General features: G+C 41.8%; 1 protein-coding gene across 1 annotated transcript in view; it reads left to right on the forward strand.

The window, feature by feature from the left end:
* Positions 1–7,813: 7,813 nt before the first annotated feature.
* LOC136398347 (calcium-activated chloride channel regulator 1-like) overlaps positions 7,814–22,069 on the forward strand; it is a 39,000-nt gene continuing 24,744 nt past the window's right edge. Inside the window, exons 1-3 of the mRNA XM_066372668.1 lie at positions 7,814–7,936; positions 8,658–9,001; positions 9,495–10,030. Of these exons, the coding sequence (XP_066228765.1) occupies positions 7,814–7,936; positions 8,658–9,001; positions 9,495–10,030 (1,003 nt within the window). The remainder of the gene's footprint in view (positions 7,937–8,657; positions 9,002–9,494; positions 10,031–22,069) is intronic.

A 22,069-nucleotide genomic window follows, 5' to 3' on the forward strand; every position in this document is an offset into this window, starting at 1 on the left:
CCGGCACCGGCCTGCTGCAGTTGTCGCTGCAGTTTCTGCCTCTCCTCCACAGGAGGGGTTGTGTTCATGTGCCTGGGTTTACAAGCCTTGGCTGGTTTTGGCCTTCACCCTGTTTCCATGGGTGGGGTTGCATGCCGCACCCTGGGCCACAAGCCTCAGCACCAAAGTCAGGGGTGAGTACCTTTGCTCAGCTGCAGGTCTCCACCCTGTTCCAGGCTTTTGCCTTTCTCCTGTAGGTGGGATTGCAGGCGGGCCCACAGCCAGCCAGACCACTTTCATGTGCCCCTTCCACCCCCACCAGGTGAGACTGAGCTCACACCAGGCCTCAGTTGTGGCTGGCCTGGCTTCTGCCCCCGCTGTTGGGATCCCACCTCTGCGTCCTGCTGCTGCTCGCCCTTCAGCAAGCCCTCAGCAGTTTGAGTGGAGTCGCTGCAGCTCAGTCCCTAGCACTCAATACTGTATTCCTGTAGGCTCCCTTCTTCTAAGCAACTCTGCTCTGAGTGCCGTGGAAGAGCTTGTTTGGTTGGTGTCCTGCTTCCCTTTGCTGGTATTGCTGGTTCCAGAGGAAATATTCACTTCAAATTTGGGGAGTGACTCAGCTCAGGGGTTAGGGTGGCTGGCCCTCAAAGTGTTTCTCCCTGTGCCTCTTAGATTACACTCTCTTCCTGCTATCCAGTCCTCTCCTCTCTTCCCGTCCCCCTGGAGCCCTGGGTGAGTGGTTGTGGAAGAGGTTTTCTGCACAGTCCCTTTAAGAAGAATCCTAGGTCTGAGAAATCTGCCTCTTTCTCTCAAACAGTATCCTGACTGTTTTGCAGCTAAATACTGTCCATATGCCTCTTCTAGGTTCTGGGGCTACAGGCTGGGGCTTTGTTCCTGGGGCCCAGGACCCTCCCCTCTCTGGTAAACTCACTTTCCACCAAACGAGTCTCTTCAGGCTGCCATTCGCTCCGGGGAGCTGGGAAGCCCTCTCCGCGATTCCCCTTAACCTACCAGTCTCAGTGTGGCTTCTTCAGTAATCCTTGGTTGAAGAGTCCTCTGAGTCTAGTCCAAAGTTGATTTTTTCATATGATGGTTCTTAAAATTAAGTTGTAATCCATTTTGGTTCTGGGAGGTGGAAGTTGGTACGTTTGTCTACTCCATAGCCATCTTGCAGCCCCCCCCCCTTTGGTTTTTCTGTGGTTTTTGTCTTTAAATATTGCCCTCTCCCCCAGCCTATGGCCACTCTCTGCTTCTCTGTGTAGATTGCAGCTGGACAGTCCGCTGGCCAGTTAATAAAGGCTCTTTAAATTTTAATTGATTTGGGCTCTCCCTCAGTTTTTCACGAGTTGCACCACAACATTTGGAGATCCCAGCAAGATAGCACTGGACTTTTCTGGTGGTCAAGCCAGTGCCCATTTGGGCCTTTGGAGTGCCCTTCCTAGGGGGAGATCTCTGAGAGATATTCCTCGGCCCCAGGCACAAGGCAGCCAGAGAAACCAAAGGAGCATCTCTACTCAATTGGATGTTGAGCTGCTCAGAATCTTGCCAGTAAGGCACTTAGTCCAGACAGGTTGGGCACCCTAGGGGGTCAGCGGCAGGGCTAGACAGCATATCCTCTGCAACCTGACCCTTACACGTGACGGCAGTCAGTGGTCCCAGAACTAGTGTTTATTTGTCATATGTACTCTGGAGTTTCAGTATTCTTGTCCCTTTTTGTGTAGATTATTCTAAGTCTATCAAAATGGGTTAGTCTGCTTCACATGCTAATAGTACGCTGCTTGAGAGTACTTTGAATAATTTTCAGGACTTCAAGAAACAAGCTGCTGACTACAGAGCTAATATTAGCTCCAGGAGACTTCACACTCTGTGTGAATTAGAGTGGCCAACATTCCCTCTGGGGAATTGGCCCTCAGAGGGCTCTACTTATGTCTCTCTTGCTTACCAGGTTCAATCTGTCATCTTCAGGCATCCCAGTCACCCAGACCAAATTCCGTATATACAAATCTGAATTGATGTTCTCATGGGGCAACCAAAGTGGCTCAGAGATTGCCTCTCACCCTTCAAGACGTGAAAGAAGAGGCAAACTGTCCTACTGGCGGACCCTAAATCCAAGCTCCCACCACCAGTCTTGCCCGCCCTGCCTGAGAGTCCAATTCTCCTGGGTCCTCCTCCTTATGCCTCAGCTCCAGAACCTGAGATTTCCAGCTCCAGGGCTGATGCAACCCTCAGTCCCCTCCATACTCGTCAGGGTACATTATATGGTGCAGAGTCCCAATGCCACACCCCCTAACCCCAAAGTTCTCTTCTATCCATGATGCTGCTGATGACCTGAGGACCCCCGACACTACTGTCCCTGCCACCCCCATCCTTTCCCTGTGCCAGGCAACCCCTGAGCCTAGCAGTCACCCGTTCATGGTTTATGTTCCATTTTCTATCAGTGATCTCTATAACTGGAAGAATCAAAACCCTTCTTTCTCTGCTAACCCACACGGGTTAATTGTTCTTTTAGAATCTATTTTCTATACATACCAGCCCACTTTGGATGACTACCAGCAGTTGCTTCAGACTCTCTTTACCTCTGAGGAAAGAGAGAATCAGGGTACAGGGTCGGAAGCTTGTGCTAGCCCTTTCAGGTTTACCCACTACCGACCCTGCTCACCTTGAAGAGGTGTTTCCCCTAGTGCACTTCATTGAGACCACAACAAGACTTCAGGTAAGGAGGCTCTCAAACGGTATCGTCAGACTCTATAAGAGCTTTGTGCCAAGCTGCTCGCAAGCCCACCAACATGTCTAAGGTATCTGAAATTACTTAGGGGAAAGACGAATTCCCAGCAGCATTCTTAGAGCATCTCCAAGAGGCTTACTGCATTTATACACCCATAGATCCAGAAGCCGAGGAGAAAAAATGGGCGATTAATATCACTTTCGTTTCTCAGTCAGCCCCAGACATTAGACGCAAATTACAAAAGCTAGGAGGCTTTGAAGGAAAGCTGTTAACCAAGTTAGTAGAAATAGCTCAGTGGGTCTACAACAATCGTGAAGACCCTGCAGAATTAAACAAGAAAGTTACTAAGATCTAGTAGCCATGCATGAAGGGAAACCAAATGGGAAAAAGGGCCCACCCCAAAAAGGCCCCCCACTGGGGGCCCCAGTGCGCTTTTTGTAAAGAGGAAGGACATTGGAAAAGTGAATGCCACAAACGGCAGCGATCTAAGGCCATCCTTCTGATTAAGGAAGACTGAAGCAGTCAGGGCTCAATAAACAGCCCCCGGGAGCCCATGGTAAAACTAAAAATCGGGGGCAAGGACATAAATTTCCTGATTGATACCAGAGCCACATTCTCGGTCCTAAACAAACCAGAAGGACCACTTTCATCTAAATGGACATTAATCCAGGGAGGCCACAGGAAAAATTAAAGCCTACTCCTGGACCCAGGCCCTCATAAGCGACCTCGTGGCAAAAACTGTAACTCATTCATTCCTTGTCATTCCAGAATGTTCCCACCCTCTGATTAGTAGGGACTTGCTCCACAAATTAAAAGCCACCATCTCGGCCCTGGCCGGTTGGCTCAGCGGTAGAGCGTCGGCCTAGCGTGCGGAGGACCCGGGTTCGATTCCCGGCCAGGGCACACAGGAGAAGCGCCCATTTGCTTCTCCACCCCTCCGCCCCGCTTTCCTCTCTGTCTCTCTCTTCCCCTCCCGCAGCCAAGGCTCCATTGGAGCAAAGATGGCCCGGGCGCTGGGGCTGGCTCTGTGGCCTCTGCCTCAGGCGCTAGAGTGGCTCTGGCCGCAACATGGCGACGCCCAGGATGGGCAGAGCATCGCCCCCTGGTGGGCAGAGCGTCGCCCCATGGTGGGCGTGCCGGGTGGATCCCGGTCGGTCGCATGCGGGAGTCCATCTGACTGTCTCTCCCTGTTTCCAGCTTCAGAAAAATGAAAAAAAAAAAAGCCACCATCTCGTTTGAAGAAGAAATTCCTTGGGTAGGATTCCAAGGCCCCCCTTGCTACTATCCTAGTGACTTGCCCTTTAAGCAAAGAATACCTCCTCACTCCAGAACCATCAGACATTGGGACCCCGGAAACTACCCTCTTGCAGAGGTGGCAACAAAGCATCCCCCCGGGTGTGGGCGGAATCAAACCCTCCTGGACGGGCCACCCATCTGCCGCCTATTCTAGTCCAGCTCCTCAGCAACGCGACTCCAATTTGCATCTGGCAATACCCAATGAGTCAGCGAGCCAGGCGAGGCATAGCCGTTCATATCAGGTGGCTAAAAGAGGCAGGAATCCTCGTGCAAATCCCCCTGGAATACACCGCTGCTACCGGTTCCAAAGCCAGGGACAGAAGATTTCCGGCTGGTCCAGGACTTGCGGGAAGTAAACAAGCGGGTAGGGACCATCCATCGCACGGTCCCTAACCACTAGACTCTGCTGAGTTTGCTGCCACCCAACCAGGACGTCTACACGGTCCTCGACCTGAAGGATGCCTTCTTCTCCATCCCACTGGCGCCGGTAAGTCAACCTATCTTTGCCTTTGAATGGGTTGACCCAGAAGCAAGAGAAAGCGGGCCATTAATGTTGACACGGATGCCACAAGCGACTCTGTTTGATGAGGCGTTAAGCCGGGACTTGTCAGACTTTCACAGGGAAGACCCTGAAGTCACAGTCCTTCAGTATGTTGATATCTTAGTGGCAGCCCAAACATTTGAGGACTGTGAAACTGCCACTGAAGATTTGTAACTGTCCTGTGCTGCCTAGGCTTTTAGGTATCAGCTAAAAAGGCTCAGCTGTGTGTAAAGACTGCAACTTACCTAGGATATTGGCTATAGGAGGGAAAAAGGAATTTGTCAGAACGGAGGGTGCAACCTATTCTAAAAGTCCCCTCTCCCAAGTCCAAGTGGCAAGTCTAATAATTCCTAGATGCTGTAGGACAGTGATTTTCAACCTTTTTTGAGCCACGGCACATTTTTTACATTTACAAAATCCTGGGGCACACCACCTACCAAAATGACACTCTAACACAGTACATATTATACATATAGTTAATAATATAGTTTCTAAATGTATTTATACTCACTTAGTGTGACACCTGGGCCTGTTTCAATGAACACAAAAGGGATATCCTGGCAGGAATGGTAGAAAGACACACACGAAGCTCTTCCTCAACAGTTCTCAGTCTCTCTCTGTTTTTAGTTTTTATCGCAGTCAAGCTTGAGAAGCTCAGCTCACATAGATATGTGGTTGAAAACAGGAGCAATGTCAAAATAGCTTTGTTGGCCAGAATGGGGAACTCCTTGGCAACAGATAACCAAAAACTGTCCAAAGGAAGATCAGCAAACTTTAGCTTTAAACCATGATCTTGTTTCAGTTCAATGAGTTCCTCTTGCTCCTTTAAGGTCGTGTCCTTTCCAGCAACGGATACTGAGCTGTATGGGTCCCTAACCCAGTCAAGGCATTCTGTGAAGGCTGAAGAGAAATAAAATGACAACGTCTTCTCAAGAGTTTTCAAATGTCTGCCAATCACCTCACACATTGCAGCAGTGTTGTCATCATGCTATTTTTCAGTGAGCGGCAACATCTCAAGGTTGCCACGCTGCACATGTTGTTGCCAGAGCTGCACCTTTAAACAGAATCTGTTCATTTTATCAGTGCTTGTAAGCAGGTTTACATTTCGGCCTTGCATCAGTGTGTTCAGTTCATTCAGATAATGAAATATATCAGCCAGGTATACCAGCTTTGCACACCACTCATCACTTGCAAGCAGCTTTGAGTAATCGGACCTCTCGTTTGTCAGAAATACTTTAAGTTCCTCTTGCAACTCATACACATGGGCCAGCACTTTGCTGTGCGATAGCCACCGGACCTCCATGTGGAGCACTAAGATTTTATGTTGCGCTCCCATTTCTTTACACAAAGACGCAAATAAGCGACATCTCAAAGGTCACGTCTTCACAAAGTTCACTATGCTCACAACATCATCCAACACAGGAGCTAGATCTGCTGGTAAGGTCTTTGCAACGAGGGCCTCACGGTGCAAAAAACAGTGCGTAACAATAACATCTGGGTTTCTTTCTTTGACCCTACTTATGAAGCCTTTGATGCCCTGACCAAAGCTACGGCTCCATCAGTGGAGACACCTGTGCGGGTTTTCCCACATAAGCCCACCTTTATCAAGATATTCCAATGTGACCAGAAATATTTCCTCTCCTGTTGATTTTTCTGGCAGTGCCTTGCAAAATAGAAAGTTTTCTCTAATGGCTTCTCCATCCACAAAACGCACGTTGGCCAAGAGCTGACAATGTCCACTAATATCTGTCGACTCATCAAGTTGCAAGGCAAATTTCTTACTGATGCGCACCTTTTCCAAAACAACAGTTGCTATGTCCACAGACACGTCATCAATACATCTGGCAATTGTGTTATCTGAGAGAGGCACTTTAGCTATCTCTGTGGCCACAGTAGGGCCAAGCATCTCATTTACAATGGCTTTACAAGCTGGCAGTATTAATGTTTCTGCCACAGTGTGGGACTTTTTTGATTTAGCTACGAGTTCAGCAACAAGGTAGCTAGCTTTGAGGGCTCTCTCATTTACCTTTGTGGTTTTTCTCAAAAAAGTTGCCCGTTTCTCATTCTTTGTACGTAAGTGTACAAATTAGTCCATCGGCTTGTTTTGAACGGAAGGGTGTTTCGTTTGGAGATGGTGTTTAAGCTCGCTTGGCACCGTGGTGCTATTAAGCTTCTCACCACACACCAAGCACAGCAGAGTCAGTGTTGTCTCATCCCCAGTGAAAGTAAATCCAAATGAAAGATAGCTTTTGCTGTATTGCCTCGAGCTCACAGTCTTGTCTTTTTTCTTTTGTCGACCATTCATACTAGGGCCTTCATCTGGGTCAGAATTTTGTCCAGGGCCCTGTTCGGCATTTGCATTTTCCCTTCTCAAAAACTTCTCCATCACTGTCACTTGCTCATCTTGCTGAGATCCCAAACTGTCACAAGAGTGAAATATGCCTGGCAGAGGTCCTTTAAATGAATTACATTTATTAAAAAAAAAAAAAGTTAAATAAAAAAGGATAACCCCCTCATATATACAGTCCCATGTAACATCCCTCATATATACAGTCCCACATAACACCCCCTTATAAATACAGTCCCACGTAACATCCCCTCATATACAGTTCCACGTAACATCCCCTCATATACAGTCCCATGTAACCTCATATATACAGTCCCATGTAACCTCATATACAGTCCCATGTAACCTCATATATACAATCCCATGTAACCCCTCATATATACAGTCCCATGTAGCCCCTCATATATACAGTCCCACTAATAGATACTGGAGCTTTCATCAAAGTTGTGGGTTCAAATCAATTTGGCAAATATTCTCTCTATATAGAGACTGGACAAAATCAATTTTAGAAAATGTTGGGTACTTGTGTAACATCATAAGTTCTCAGAGCATCTCTACTGTCAGATTGAGAAGTTTTCTTTCTAGGTAAGGATTCTGATAAATACTAGAGTTCTCCCTGAGGTTGTGGGTTCAAATCCCATGGTCAGCTGGGTGCAGGGGCCTTGGTTCTATCTATTTTGATGGTGTATATAGAGATTTGAGCTCTTTAAGAAGATGACCCTTCAGGAGGCCATATACAATATAGATAACATTGTGATGCATTATGATGCATTATATATCACCCTCTGCAGGGGCCTCTTTTAAAAAGAAAAAGGTCAAATATCTATATACACCATCAGGATAGACATAACCAGCTGAGCCTGAGGCTTCATCTAGTGGTGGCAACATTTACCTCCAGTCCTGACCAGGATTAGAAATCGGGACCATGGGGAGGAGTAGCAGCTTCAACTACTCACCAAAGCCACACAATGACAAGTACGCGGCAGTCCCAGTGGGGACCTTCCTGGGTGTGGATGAGAGGCGGCCTACTATTGGTTCATTGCTAGTTGTCGGGATGAATCCTAGAAGATGATTGGTCAGTGAGCGTGCCTCCACTCTTCCTGTCACTGATAGCTGGAGGAATTGTGAGGGGAATGTTTATGTTCCGATGGAGGCGGCTGGCAGTGGGCCAGATAAATAGCTTACACGGGCCATAGTTTGGGGACCCATGTTTAATTTCCCCATGGCACATCTGACCATGTCTCACGGCACACTGGTTGAAAAACACTGCTGTAGGATACTGCAGGCTGTGGATAATTGGCTTTGCAGAGATTGCCAAGCCACTATACACCTGCACTGGGGGAAAAGAAGAGGCACTTCAGTGGGGCCCCAAAGAAGAGGAAACATTTCAGGAGTTTAAGAATGCTCTAATCCAGGTTTCCCACCCTAGCACTCCCTAATTTGGCTAAGCCTTTCCAATTGCATGTCTGTGAGACTTGGGGCATTGCAAAAGGGGTTCTTACCCAGTACCTTGGACCCTGAAAGAGACCAATCGCTTACCTGTCTAAGAGGTTAGCCCCAATGGTGGCAGGATAGCCAAACTGCCTTTGGGCCATTGCCACCACTGCCCTTCTCACCAAGAAAGCTGAAAAGCTCATCTTCGGACAGGAGCTGCAGGTCATTGCCCGCACTCAATGGAAGCTTTGCTTCGCAGCCCACCAGACCAGTGGATGTCCAACGCTCACATAACCCAATACCAGGTAACTTTGCTTGTCTCTACCCACCTTAAGTTCTTGCAGACCTCTGCCCTTAGTCCAGCCACGCTGCTCCCCAATGACAACCCGGAGACACCTTCACACAACTGCATAGATCTGCTGACCACGTTGGCCAGCAGCCATGAAGATCTGACTGAGCAGCCCCTGCTGGTGGCAGAAGCCACCCTCTACACAGATGGAAGCAGTTTTATACAAGAGGGAATCTGGAGAGCAGGTGCCGCCGTGGTAACGCAGGATGAGATAATTTGGTCAGCAGCTCTTGACCAAGGCACGTCTGCACAGAAGGCTGAACTAATTGCCTTAACCCAGGCCCTGCGGTGGGCTAAAGGAAAGTGGGTCAACATCTACACGGACAGCAGGTATGCCTTTGCCACTGCCCCTGTTCACAGGGCTATCTACAAAGAGAGAGGATTACTAACATCAGGAGGAAAAACTATTAAGCATGCCCCCTGAGATCCTCTCTCTTCTAGAAGCAATATGGTTACCCAAGGAAGTAGCCATAATACATTGCCAGGGGCATCAGAAAGGAACCACTCCAGAGGCTCTGGGAAATGCCTTTGCCGACCTAACAGCAAAAGAAGCTGCTCCAAAACCAGTGGGGCCCCTCAACATTCTCCCAGTACTACCAAGCCATGTCTTAGAATCTTCCCCGGTTTACTCAGACACAGACAAAGCTCTAGGAATTTCTTTAAGGGCCACTGAGGACCCGTCTGGTTAGAAAATGTTGCTGGATTCCTGGGCGCTTATCCCTGAGGCACTCGGCAGAAACTTAGTCCAAGACTTACATGCCAGGACCCATCTCGGAGGGACTAAACCCATAGAACTGTTAAAACCTAATTTCTATATTCCCAGACTCCACCAGGTCACCAAAGAAGTAAGTTGGAGATGCCTAACATGTGCAAAAGTCAACCCCGGCCCAGAAACAACTCAAGGGACTGGACACGGAGTAAGAGGACAGCAGCCTGGTGAACAATGGGAAATAGATTTTACCGAGATGCCCCCAGGGAACAGAGGGCACAAGTGTCTACTGGTAGCCATAGATACTTTCTCAGGATGGGTAGAAGCCTACTCTACTCGATCAGAAACGGCTCAGGCAGTCACTAAGAAGCTTTTATCTGAAATCATCCCCAGGTTTGGCCTACCTTTTGCTATGGGGACTGACAATGGCCCAGCTTTCATAGCTGCCATAACTCAGGATTTAGCAAAAACAATAGGAGTAAAGTTGAATTTACACTGTGTATGCAGACCACAAAGTTTAGGACAGGTAGAAAGGATGAATCAGACACTCAAAGATGTTTTAACTACACTCAAGTTGGAGACTGGCAAAAACTGGGTGAGTCTTCTTCCCGTGGCTCTCCTAAGAGCACGGTGTACTCCATATGTAAAAGGTTTGACCCCGTTTGAAATAATGTTTGGAAGGCCTCCTCCACTCTTCCCCAAGCTTGCCATATCTATATCAGAGTGTTGGTATATTTTACTCTAATATATATATTAGTACTGTGCTCAAATTAAGTGATGTTGAAGAAAGACTCCTTGCTTTCAAGGAACACAATGTACTGGAAATGACAAACAAGAAACAAACTTATTGTGGCAAAACAGAAAGGAAAAAAAAACCCAGGTGTGTTTAGAAAGAATTAACCAAAGGATATAAATTAAACTTAAGGAGAGTCAGGGCAGGGGCCTCTGAGAAAGTGACATTGAAGTTGAAAATGAAAGGAAGAGAAGGCATTAGCCTTCTATTCTAAGAATACAGGCAAGAGTTTTGCAGCAAAAGAAATGACATTTGTGAAGGTCTTGGAGCCTCAAAACAATGCTATGTATCGCATACTCAATAATGTGTATCTGGCCGGGCTTGCTCAGAGCTGTTGGTGTGGTGCAGGTCTGCTCCCGTCCCTCATCCTATTTGAACTTGTGTTATCAAGACAGAATCACTTTGTGATGCTGGCACAAGCCCAGGGAGGCACGCCCAGCTGTGTGAACATTTTAGAAATCTCAGCTTATGTGCCTGCAGGCCTCCATTAGACAAAGCAGGTCACGTGGCCAAGCTTAATGTTAATGAGGTGGGGCAGTCCACGGAAATGAGGGAAAGAGGTCCTCTACATCTGTCAAAGGCTCTGTGTCCCCAACTGGTGTGCCTATTACTTGGGATCCTTCTTTTAATTTTTGCTAACATGTCTGTAGACTGTACTCACACCAACTAGACTGTTCTTCCTGACCTTCCAGCTAAGACATGCCCCTCCCTGGCCACTCAGGATCCCTGCTCACCCATGTCAATGCCTTGTTGGAGTCTCCTTCCTCCTCACTTGGCCCCACTATGCAGTGCCCACCTCTTATGCCAGCTGAATACACATAACACAAGAAAATCTGATGAAAATGTAGGGTGCTGTTAAAAAAAATCATTTCATGGAGACAAATTAAAAGTGATGAAGTTGATTTCAACACCAAAGAACAATTGAATTGGGGCAGGATGATAAAAATAACTTACAGAAATGCCATGAAAATTAGGAGTTGGTAATTTGGGGTGATCACAAAAGAAAAATTGTTATTGATTTACATATAATGTCTCTCTGTGTCTTCCATAAACCTCTTCAGTTAATAAGTAGCAGAGGAAAGCAACACTAAATGTTAAATTTAGGGGTCATCTATCATGGCTCTAATTTGTTTTCAACATCCAAAGAATAACATCAGTGGCAAACAAAGCACTGTGGAATACTACTGTGCCATAAGAACAATAAAATACTGCCATTTTGACAAAATAAATGGAACTTGAGAATATTATGCTCATCAAAATTAACTTATTCAGATAAAGCTAAGAACCATGTGATTTTTTTCAATCGAGAGATATAAAACTGAAGCACAGAGACTCAGACAATATTATAGTCCTAACCCCAGAAAAGGCAGTGGGAGGTACTGCAGGGAAGAAGGGGGCCAAATATCAGGTGGGAGTAGATGATTACACTTTGGTTGACACTATGCAACATACAAATCATGTATCATAGAAATACAAACTTGAAACATATATTATCTTTTAACTCAGTGGTAGTCAACCTGGTCCCTACCACCCACTAGTAGGCATTCCAGCTTTCATGGTGGGTGGTAGCAAAGCAACCAAAGTATAAATAAAAAGATAGATTTAACTATAGTAAGTTGTTTTATAAAGATTTATTCTGCCAAACTTAGCGAAAATCCAACATAAAATACTTGGTAAGTAGTTATTATTATATGCTTTAACTTGCTATAACTCTGCTTTATAGATTTTATAAAGTAAAGTTACTTCCCTACTTTGTAAATCACCATTACTGTGGAACTGGTGAGCGGTTAGAAAATTTTACTACTGACAGAGATACAAAAGTGGGCGGTAGGTATAAAAAGGTTGACTACCCCTGTTTTAACCAATGCAGCCTTAATTAATATAATAAAGTAATAATATTTAAAAAGATATATATTTCTTGGACAGCCTGCATTATTTCCAGTCACTAACTTTTCAGATAGTTTGTTATGTGAAAGTAGCCACTCGGTCATCTTACCTCAATGTCTCAGAAGAATTGTAACAACAGACGGAAGAGATTAAGTAGCTCTAGTCCACCACTGTGCACTGGCTGATGATCTAGTCCTGTACATTCAAAGCTCCTTGAGAGAAGGGCTCTATGTACTTTTCTGGAGAAGTTATTGCCATATCCCATTTCAGAGTGTTGGTATATTTCACTCTACAAATACTTCCTCAGTACCTACAATATGCTAAGACTATGCCCAAACTAAATGATGTTGAACAAATAAATACTCCTTGCCCCCCAGTGGTGGTATTCAAATAATGTAACAACCAGTTCTCTGCCCTAATGACTGTTTAAGTATAAAAAATGATATACCAAAAGGTAGGTTATTATTTCATGCATCTAATACTTAAGGAAGAACAATAAAAGAGGTACACAAAACTAGATTATAAGAAATATTTTTAAAATACTAATAAAAAAATATTAAGTAACCTGAAAAAAAACCAATAAAACTGTTATTTAAGATGGTTCTATATTGCTTCTCGATAGGCATCCTTACTTGCAATTTTCTTCACTTTTATCTGAGCATCATTGGCCCTGTGATTTATCCTTAACCATCTTTTCACTTTAGGAGTAGGATCCCATTCCTTTAGAAGTAGGCCGATTAGACTAATAGTCATCATGTTTGATGTATTAGAAAGAGTTAGGCAACTTCTCTTCTCTGAATATACTATGTTCATCTTTGATAAATCTCTTTCCACTTCTGCTGAACTTACAGCAATTGTTCTGACAATATTTTTAGCTCTTTGAACACTTCCAGGAATTGCATAGTTCTGGGAATTTTCTTTAAAACAAGCATAGTTCTGGCCTGACCTGCAGCTGTGCAGTGGGTAAAAGCATCGACCTGGAACGCTGAGGTTGCCGGTTTGAAACCCCGGGCTTGCCTGGTCAAGGCACATGTGGGAGTTGATGCTTTCTGCTCCTCCCCCTTCTCTCTCTCTGTCTTTCTCTTTCTTTGTCTCCTTTCTCTAAAAAATAAAAAATTAAAATCTAAAAAAATTTAAAAAAATAAAAAACAAGCATGGTTCCATCAAATTTTTTTCACCTATGGATGGAATAAACATTACTACGGGCACTTAGAATATGCTGTTGCGCAGATGAACATTAAAAAGGAGTAAGAAATGTAAATTTGTGATTTCCACATTGGGCGGCTACCCAGGCAACCACCTTAGAGAGAACCCTGATTCCAAGTGTCATTTCACAAGTTGAGCTCACCGAACTCAACAAAAATTAGGTATCGGTTCAGCAGAACCCATGTAAACTGGCTGAATCCCACCACTGCCTTGCCCTCAAGAAACACAATATAGTAGAAATAACAAACAATAAACAAAAAATTTTGGTAACACCAGCAAAGGAAAAAACCTAGTGTATTTAGAAAGAATTCAAAGAGGGACATGAATTAAACTGAAAGAGAGTCAGGGCAGGGGCCTCTGAGAAAGTGACATTGAAGTTGAAAATGAAAGGAAGAGAAGGCATTAGCCTTCTATTCTAAGAATACAGGCAAGAGTTTTGCAGCAAAAGAAATGACATTTGTGAAGGTCTTGGAGCCTCAAAACAATGCTATGTATCGCATACTCAATAATGTGTATCTGGCCGGGCTTGCTCAGAGCTGTTGGTGTGGTGCAGGTCTGCTCCCGTCCCTCATCCTATTTGAACTTGTGTTATCAAGACAGAATCACTTTGTGATGCTGGCACAAGCCCAGGGAGGCACGCCCAGCTGTGTGAACATTTTAGAAATCTCAGCTTATGTGCCTGCAGGCCTCCATTAGACAAAGCAGGTCACGTGGCCAAGCTTGATGTTAATGAGGTGGGGCAGTCCACGGAAATGAGGGAAAGAGGTCCTCTACATCTGTCAAAGGCTCTGTGTCCCCAACTGGTGTGCCTATTACTTGGGATCCTTCTTTTAATTTTTGCTAACATGTCTGTAGACTGTACTCACACCAACTAGACTGTTCTTCCTGACCTTCCAGCTAAGACATGCCCCTCCCTGGCCACTCAGGATCCCTGCTCACCCATGTCAATGCCTTGTTGGAGTCTCCTTCCTCCTCACTTGGCCCCACTATGCAGTGCCCACCTCTTATGCCAGCTGAATACACATAACACAAGAAAATCTGATGAAAATGTAGGGTGCTGATAATAAAATCATTTTATGAAGATAAAATAAAAGTGACTAAGCTGATTAAAATGCTAAAGAAAAATTGGATTGGGGCAGAATAATAAAACTTACAGAAATGCCATGAAACTTAGGAGTCAGTTATTTGGGGTTGAATGCAAAAGAAAAATTGTTATTGATTTACATATAATGTCTAATGTGTCTCTGTGTCTTCCAAAAGCTTCTTTAGCTAGCATGTAGCAGAGGGAGGCAATACCGAACGTTAAGTTTAGGGGTCATCTATCATGGGTCTGATTTGTTTTTAACATCCAAATATAACATCAGTGGCATAGATAGCCTATGGAATGCTACTGTGCCATAAGAACAATGAAATACTGTCATTTTGACAAAATAAATGAAACTTGAGAATATTATGCTCAGCAAAATTAGTCTGAAAAAGCTAATAACCATGTAATTTTTCTCAATAGTGAAATATATCAATAAAACTGAAACACAAAAACTCAGACAATAGTGTAGTTCTAACCCCAGAAAAGGCAGTGGGAGGTATTGCAGGGAAGGAGGAGGCCAAATATTGGGTAGGAGTGGATAATTACACTTTGGTTGGTGGGTACACTGTGCAATATACAAATCATGTGTCATGAAATGCACACTAGGAACCCATATGATCTTATTTACCAATGTTACCTCAATTAATAAAATAATAATATTTTAAAAGGTACCAAGCCCCTGGACAGTCTGCATCTTTTCCAGCCACTAAATTTTCAGATATATAGTTATGCAAAAGTAGCCACTCAGTCATCTTGCCTCAGTGTCTCAGGACAATTGTGACAATAAGCAAAAGGGGTTAAGTAGCTCTAGTCCACCACTGTGCACTGACTGAGAGTCTGGTCCTGTACACTCAATGCTCTTTGAGAGAAGGGCTCTGTGTTCATCACTGGAGAAGTTATTGCCATATTCCCCAACATGCTATTGGTATATTTCACTCTACAAATGCTTCCTCAGTACCTACTATATGCTAGGGTTATGTTAAAATTAAACAACATTGAAGAAATACATCTTGCTCTTGAGGTATGCAATCTAGTGGAAATGATAAACAATAAGCAAAGAAATCATGGTAATGCCAGTGAAGGAAAAGAATAGCCAAGCTTGTTATTAATGGAGTGGGGCAGTCCATGGATATGAAGAAAAGGGGTCCTCTACATCTGTCAAATGCTGTGTATACCCAATTGTTGTGCTTATTGCTTAGGGTCCCTCTTTTATTTCCACTAACATGACTCATGACTGTCTACTGTAGTCACACCAACTAGACTGTTCTTCTTGACTTTTCCAGCCGAGACATGCCGCCTCACCTGGCCACTCAACCATCCTGCTCACTCATGTCAATATCTTGTTCGAGTCTCCATCCTCATCACTCAGTCCCACTATGCAGCATTTACCGCTTATGCCAGCTGAATTCACATAAGACAAGAAAATCTGATGAAAACTTAAGGTGCTAGTTAAAAAACCATTCCATACAGATAAAAGTGCCTAAGCTGATAAAAAATAATTGAATTGGGGCAGGATGATAAAACTAACTTAATTTACAGAAGTGCCATAAAAATTAGGAGTCAATATTTTAGGTTTAAACTGAAAAGAAAAATTGTTATTGATTTATAGATAATGTCTCTTTCATGTCTTCCTAAATCATTTTAAGCTAATATGCAGCAGAAGGCAGCAACAACTATTAAGTTTAGGAGTCAACTATCATGGCTTTAATTTTTTTTAATAACTGAAGAATAACGTCAGTGACAAACATAGCACTATAGATAAAATAAAATTGTCTAGACTGATTAAAATGCATAAAAGCCTGACAGGTGGTTGAGCAGAGTCTAGAGCGTATATCTACCTGGCAGACTGATGTTCCATGTTTGAACCTCTGAGGTCTCTAGCTTGAGCTTGAGCACAGGCTACCCAGTTTGAGCACTGGCTCACCAGCTTGAGCACTGGATTATTAACATGATCCCATGGTCATTGGTTTGAGTCCAAAGGTTACAGGTTGAAGTCCAAGGTCACTGGCTTAAGCCAAATAGCTAGCTGCTGGCTTGAGTCCTAATTTTCTGGCTTAAGGAAGGGATCACTGGCTTTGCTAGACAGAGCCCCCTAGTCAAGACACATATGAGAACCAATCAATGATAACTAAAGTGTTGCAAGTACAAGTTGATATTTCTCATCTCCCTTCCTTCCTGGCTCTCTGTCTGTCTCTCTCTGTCTCTCAAAAAAATGAGCAAGTAAATAAATCACTAAAAATAGTTGATTTAGATCAACTAAAACCCACTTATAAAGATGCCATTAAAATTAGCTAGTCAGTATTCATGTGTGGAACACAAATGAAAAATTGTAATTTATTTACATATAATGCCTCTTTTGTGTCTTCCAAAAACCTCTTCAGCTAATGTGTAACAAGGGAAGGTAACACCAAATGTTAAGTTTAGGAGCCTTCCAGCATGGCTTTACTCTTTTTTTCCAATCAAAGAACAACATTAGTGGCAAAGATAGCAATGCCTGTCTTCGCAGCAGGATGGATTCCAGAAAAAACATAAGAAACAACCAGAATAGGGAGTCAAAGAAACATGGCCCACATGAAAGAACAAGATATATCTCCAGAAAAAGAGCTAAATGAAATGGAGGCAAGCAATTTACTAGATATAAAGTACAAAAAAATGGTTATAAGAATGCTCAAGAAACTTAATGCAAACTTTAACACCATGAAAAAAGACATAAAAAAAGAACGAGTCACAAATAAAGAATACAATATCTGAAATGAAGAAGACACTAAAAGGAATAGATAGTAAGTTAGATGAAGCACAGGATTGAATTAGTGATTTGGAAGACAAGGTAGGAAAAAAACACCCAATCAGAACAGCCAAAAGAAAAAATAATGTTTAAAAATGAGAATATTTTAAGAGACATTTGGGACAACATAAAGCAAACCAATATTTGCATCACTAGGGTATCAGAAGGAGAAGACAATGAGCAAGGGATTAAGAACCTATTTTAAAAATAACAACTGAAAAATTCTCTAACCTGGTAAAGAATAATGACACACAACTTCAGGAAGCACAGAGAGTCCCAAGCAAGATCGGCCCAAAGAGGTCAACACCAACACACATCATAATTAAAATGGCAAAGGTTAAAGCCAAAGAAAGAATCATAAAAGCAACAAGAGAAAGAGAGTTAGTTGCCCACAAGGGCGCTCTCATAGAACTATTAGCCAATTTCTCATTAACAACATTTCAGGCCAGAAGAGATTGGCATAAAGTATTCAATGTGATGAACAGCAAGGGCCTAAAACTCAGACTACCTTATTCAGCAAGGCTATTATTCAAAATTGAAAAAGAAACAAAGAGCTTCTCAAACAAGAAAAAGCTAGAGGAGTTTGTTACCACCAAACTAGTATTACAAGAGATGTTAAAGGGTCTTAGAGGAGGAGAAAGAGGAGGAGAAGAGGGAGAAGCAAAAAAGGAAGAAGGCCCCGAGGAACATAGTTAGAAGTATAAAATGGCAGCCCTGGCCTGTTGGCTCAGCAGTAGAGTGTCAGTCCATCATTTGGAAATCCTGGGTTCAATTCCTAGTCAAGGCACATAGGAGAAGTGACCACATGCTTTTCCACCCTTCCCCCTCCCCTTCTTGCTCTCTTGCTATCTCTCCTTTCCTCCCACAACCATGGCTTGATTAGTGTGAGCAATTTGGCCCTGGACACTGAGAATGGTTCCATGGCCTCACCTATTGAAATAACTCAGTTGCCTAGCAATGGGGAAGCGGGCCCAGATGGGCAGACCATTGCCCTGAAGGGGTTTGCTGGGTGGCTCCCAGTCAGGTGCATGTGGGAGTCTTTCTCTGCCTCCATCCCTCCCACCTCTTACTTAAAAAACAAAAACAAAAAATAAAAAGGAATAAAATGACAATAAATATATATCTATAAATAATCACTTTAAATGTTACAAACAAAAGATATTGGGTAGCTGAATGAATAAGAAAACATTCATATATATGCTGTCTCCAAGAGACCCACCTCTGAACAAAACATACACAAAGACTGAAAGTAAAGGGTTGAATAAAGATATTTTAAGCAATTAGAAAGAAAAAAAATGCAGTAGCATTAGTTATATTGACAAAGTATACTTTAAAACAAAAGCTATAGTAAGAGATAAAGAAGAACACTTAATAAGAATAAAGAGAGCAATCAAACAAGAGGATACAACCCTTGTAAACATTTATGCACCCAACATAAAAAGCACCTAAATATATAAAGCAAATCTTGATAGATATAAAAGGAGAGATTGACAGGAATACAGTCATAGCAGGAGATTTTAACACCTCATTCACTTTAATGGATATATCTTCCAGCCAGAAAATCAATAAGAAAAAAGCAGCCTTAAATGATACAATAGATCAACTAGATTTAATTGATATCTGTAGAGCATTTCACCCAAAGCAGCAGAATATTTTTTTAAACACATATAGAACATTTTCTAGGATAGACTGCAGGTTAGGATGCAAAACAAGTCTCAATAAATTTAAGAAGACTGAAATCATATTAAGTTTCTTTTCTAACTATTATGATATAAGACTAGAAATCAATCACAGGAGAAAAAAACAAAACATTAAAGCTAAGTAGCATGTTACTAAATAGTGAATCTATAAACAATGAGATCAAGGAAGAAATAGAAAGATATGTTGAAACAAATGAAAATGAGAACACAGCAACCCAAAATTAATGGGACACAATGAAGGCAGTCCCAAGAAGTAAATGCATAGCATTTCAGGCCTACATCAAGAAACAATAAAAATCTCAATCTAACTTTACACTTAAAGTAACTGAAAAAAGAAAAACAAATGAAGTCCAAACTGAATAGATGGAAGAAAATAATAAAGATCAGAGTAGAAATAAACAAAATAGAGTCTTTAAAAAATATAAAAGGTCAATGAAACCAAGAGCTGGTTCTTTGAGAAGATAAACAAGACCAATAAACATTTAACCAGACTCACCAAGAAAAAAAAAAGAGAGAAGACACAAATAAAATCAGTAATGAAAGAGGAGAAGTAACCACTGACATAAAAAAATACAAAGGATTGTAAAAAAAAATATTATAAACAACTGTAAGCCAACAAATTTGACAATTTGGAAAAAATCCCAGAGACATCCAATCTGCCCACACTGAATCAGAAAGAATCAGAGAATCTGGACAGCAGAATGCAACTAGTGAAACTGAAGCAGGAATAAAAATCCTCCCAACAAACACAAGTCATAGATTGAATGGCTTCCTAGATGAATTTTACCAAACATTCGAAGAACTAACACTATCCTTCTCAAACCATTCCAAAAAAATTCAAGAGAAAGGAAAACTTCTAACTTTATTTTACAAGGCTAGCATTATCCTAATTCCAAAACCCGATAAAGACACTACAAATAAAAACGAAACAAAACTATAGGCCAATATCCCTGATAAATATAGATACTAAAATCCTCAATAAAATATTAGTAAAGTAGATCCAGCAATATATTAAATAGATTTTATGAGGCCAGCATTATTCTAATTCTAATAGCAGATAAAGCAATACAAATAAAGAAAACCATTGGTCAATATCTCTGATAAACATAGATGCTAAAATCCTCAATAAAATATTAGCAAACCAGGTTCAGCAATACATTATAAAGACCACACACCTACCTGCCTGGATAGCTCCTGATATACAAAGGCTTGATCCCCTGTCAGGGGGTTTGATCCCCTGTCAGGGCATATAGAAGAATCAACAAATAAATACATAAATAAGTGGAATAACAAATCTCTCTCTCTCTCTCTCTCTCTCTCTCTCTCTCTCTCTCCTCTCTGTGTGTGTCTCAAAACTCAATAATAATAATAATAATAATAATAATAAAACTTTAAGCATTTCTCTGAAGATTGGGAACAAGACAAGGTTATCTGCTTTCACCACCTTTATTCAATATAGTACTGAAAGTTCTAGCCACAGCAATCAGACAAGAAGAAGAGAAGAAAAAAGTGTCCAAATTGGAAATGAAGAAGTAAAACTGTCATTATTTGCACATGATACTGTATATAGAGATCCCTAAAGATTCCAACAAAAAACTAGTAAAACTGATAAATGAATTTAGTAAAGTAGCAAGATACAAAATAATTACTTGGAAATTGGTTGCATTTTTATACAATAAAGAACTATCAGAAAGGGAAACTAAGAAAAAGAATATCATATACAATTTCATAAAAAAAAGAATAGCTAGAAATATATTCAACCAAGGATGAAGAAGACCTGTACTCAGAAAATTATGACACTGAAGAAAGAAATTGAAGAAGATTCAAAAGTGGGAGCTTATATAATGCTCATAGATAGAAGGAATTAACATCATTAAAATGTCCATATTACCCAAAGCAATCTAGAGATTCAGTGTAATTCTTTTCAAAATACCAATGACATATTTCAAAGAACTAGAAGAAATATTCCAAAAATTTATATGGAACTACAAAGGACTCCAAACAGCCACAGCAATCTTGAGAATGAGGAACAAAGTTGGAGAAATCCTACCACCTGATATCAAACTATACCACAAGGCCATCATAATCAACATAGAATGGTACTGGCATAAGAACAGACATACAGATCAATGGAACAAAATAGAAAGCCCAAAAATAAACTCACATTTATAAGGTCAGTTAATGTTAGACAAAGGAGGCAAAAACACACAACAGGGTAAAAATAGTGTTTATTAAATAAAAAAATTTTAGAAAATTGGACAGATACATGCAAAAAAATGAAATTAGACCCTTTTACACCATATACAAGAATAAACTCAAAATGGATTGAAGAACTAAAGATAAAGGTAATTCACAAAGCCATAAAAAATTCCAGAAGATAACTTAGGCAGTGAAATCTTGGTCATTTCTCATAGCAATATTTTTTTTGGTATGTCACTTTGGGCAAAAGAAATAAAAGAAAAAATAAATATATGGGACAACAACAAAATATTTTTGCACAACAAAGAAAACCATTTACAAAATGAAAAGACAACCCACAGAATGGAAGAATATATTCACTGATGATATATTCGATAAGGAGTTAATATCTAAAATTTATAAAGAACTTACACAAATCAACACATAAAAAATCAACCTAACTAAAAATGGACAAAGGCCCTGAATAGACACTTCTCCAAAGATGACATAGAGATGAAAAGATGCTCAAAGTCACTAATGGTGACAGAAATGCAAATTTAAAATAGTGATATATAACCTCACTCCTGTCAAAACGGCTATCAACAATAAATCAACAAAAAAAAGTGTTGTCAAGATGTGGGGAAAAGGAAATCCTTGTGCACTGTTGGTGGGTATACAGATTACTACAGTCACTTTGGAAAGCAGTAGAGAATTACCTTAAAACCTTAAAAATAGAACTGCCTTATGGCTCAGTTCTAGGAATATATCTGAAGAAACCAGAAGCACTAATACGGTGTTTCCCAACGTGGGGCCCACGCCCCACAGGGGGGCAACTTGATAGTTAAGGGGGCAATTTGAAAATGGACTCGACACGACTTTAACTCTTTCGCCCTGGGCCATTTAAATGCAATGCTAGATATCAGTGCCAAATTTAACAAAAAATGCAATTCTTAAATAATTGCAGTAAATAATTATTAAGTATAATTTCGTTTGATGAAACCAAAATATCAACTGGGTGATTGGCGTCGTCAAGTAAACTTCGTCCTGGGTTCA

This window comes from Saccopteryx leptura, chromosome 3, assembly GCF_036850995.1.
Source record: "Saccopteryx leptura isolate mSacLep1 chromosome 3, mSacLep1_pri_phased_curated, whole genome shotgun sequence".
Lineage (NCBI taxonomy): Eukaryota > Metazoa > Chordata > Mammalia > Chiroptera > Emballonuridae > Saccopteryx > Saccopteryx leptura.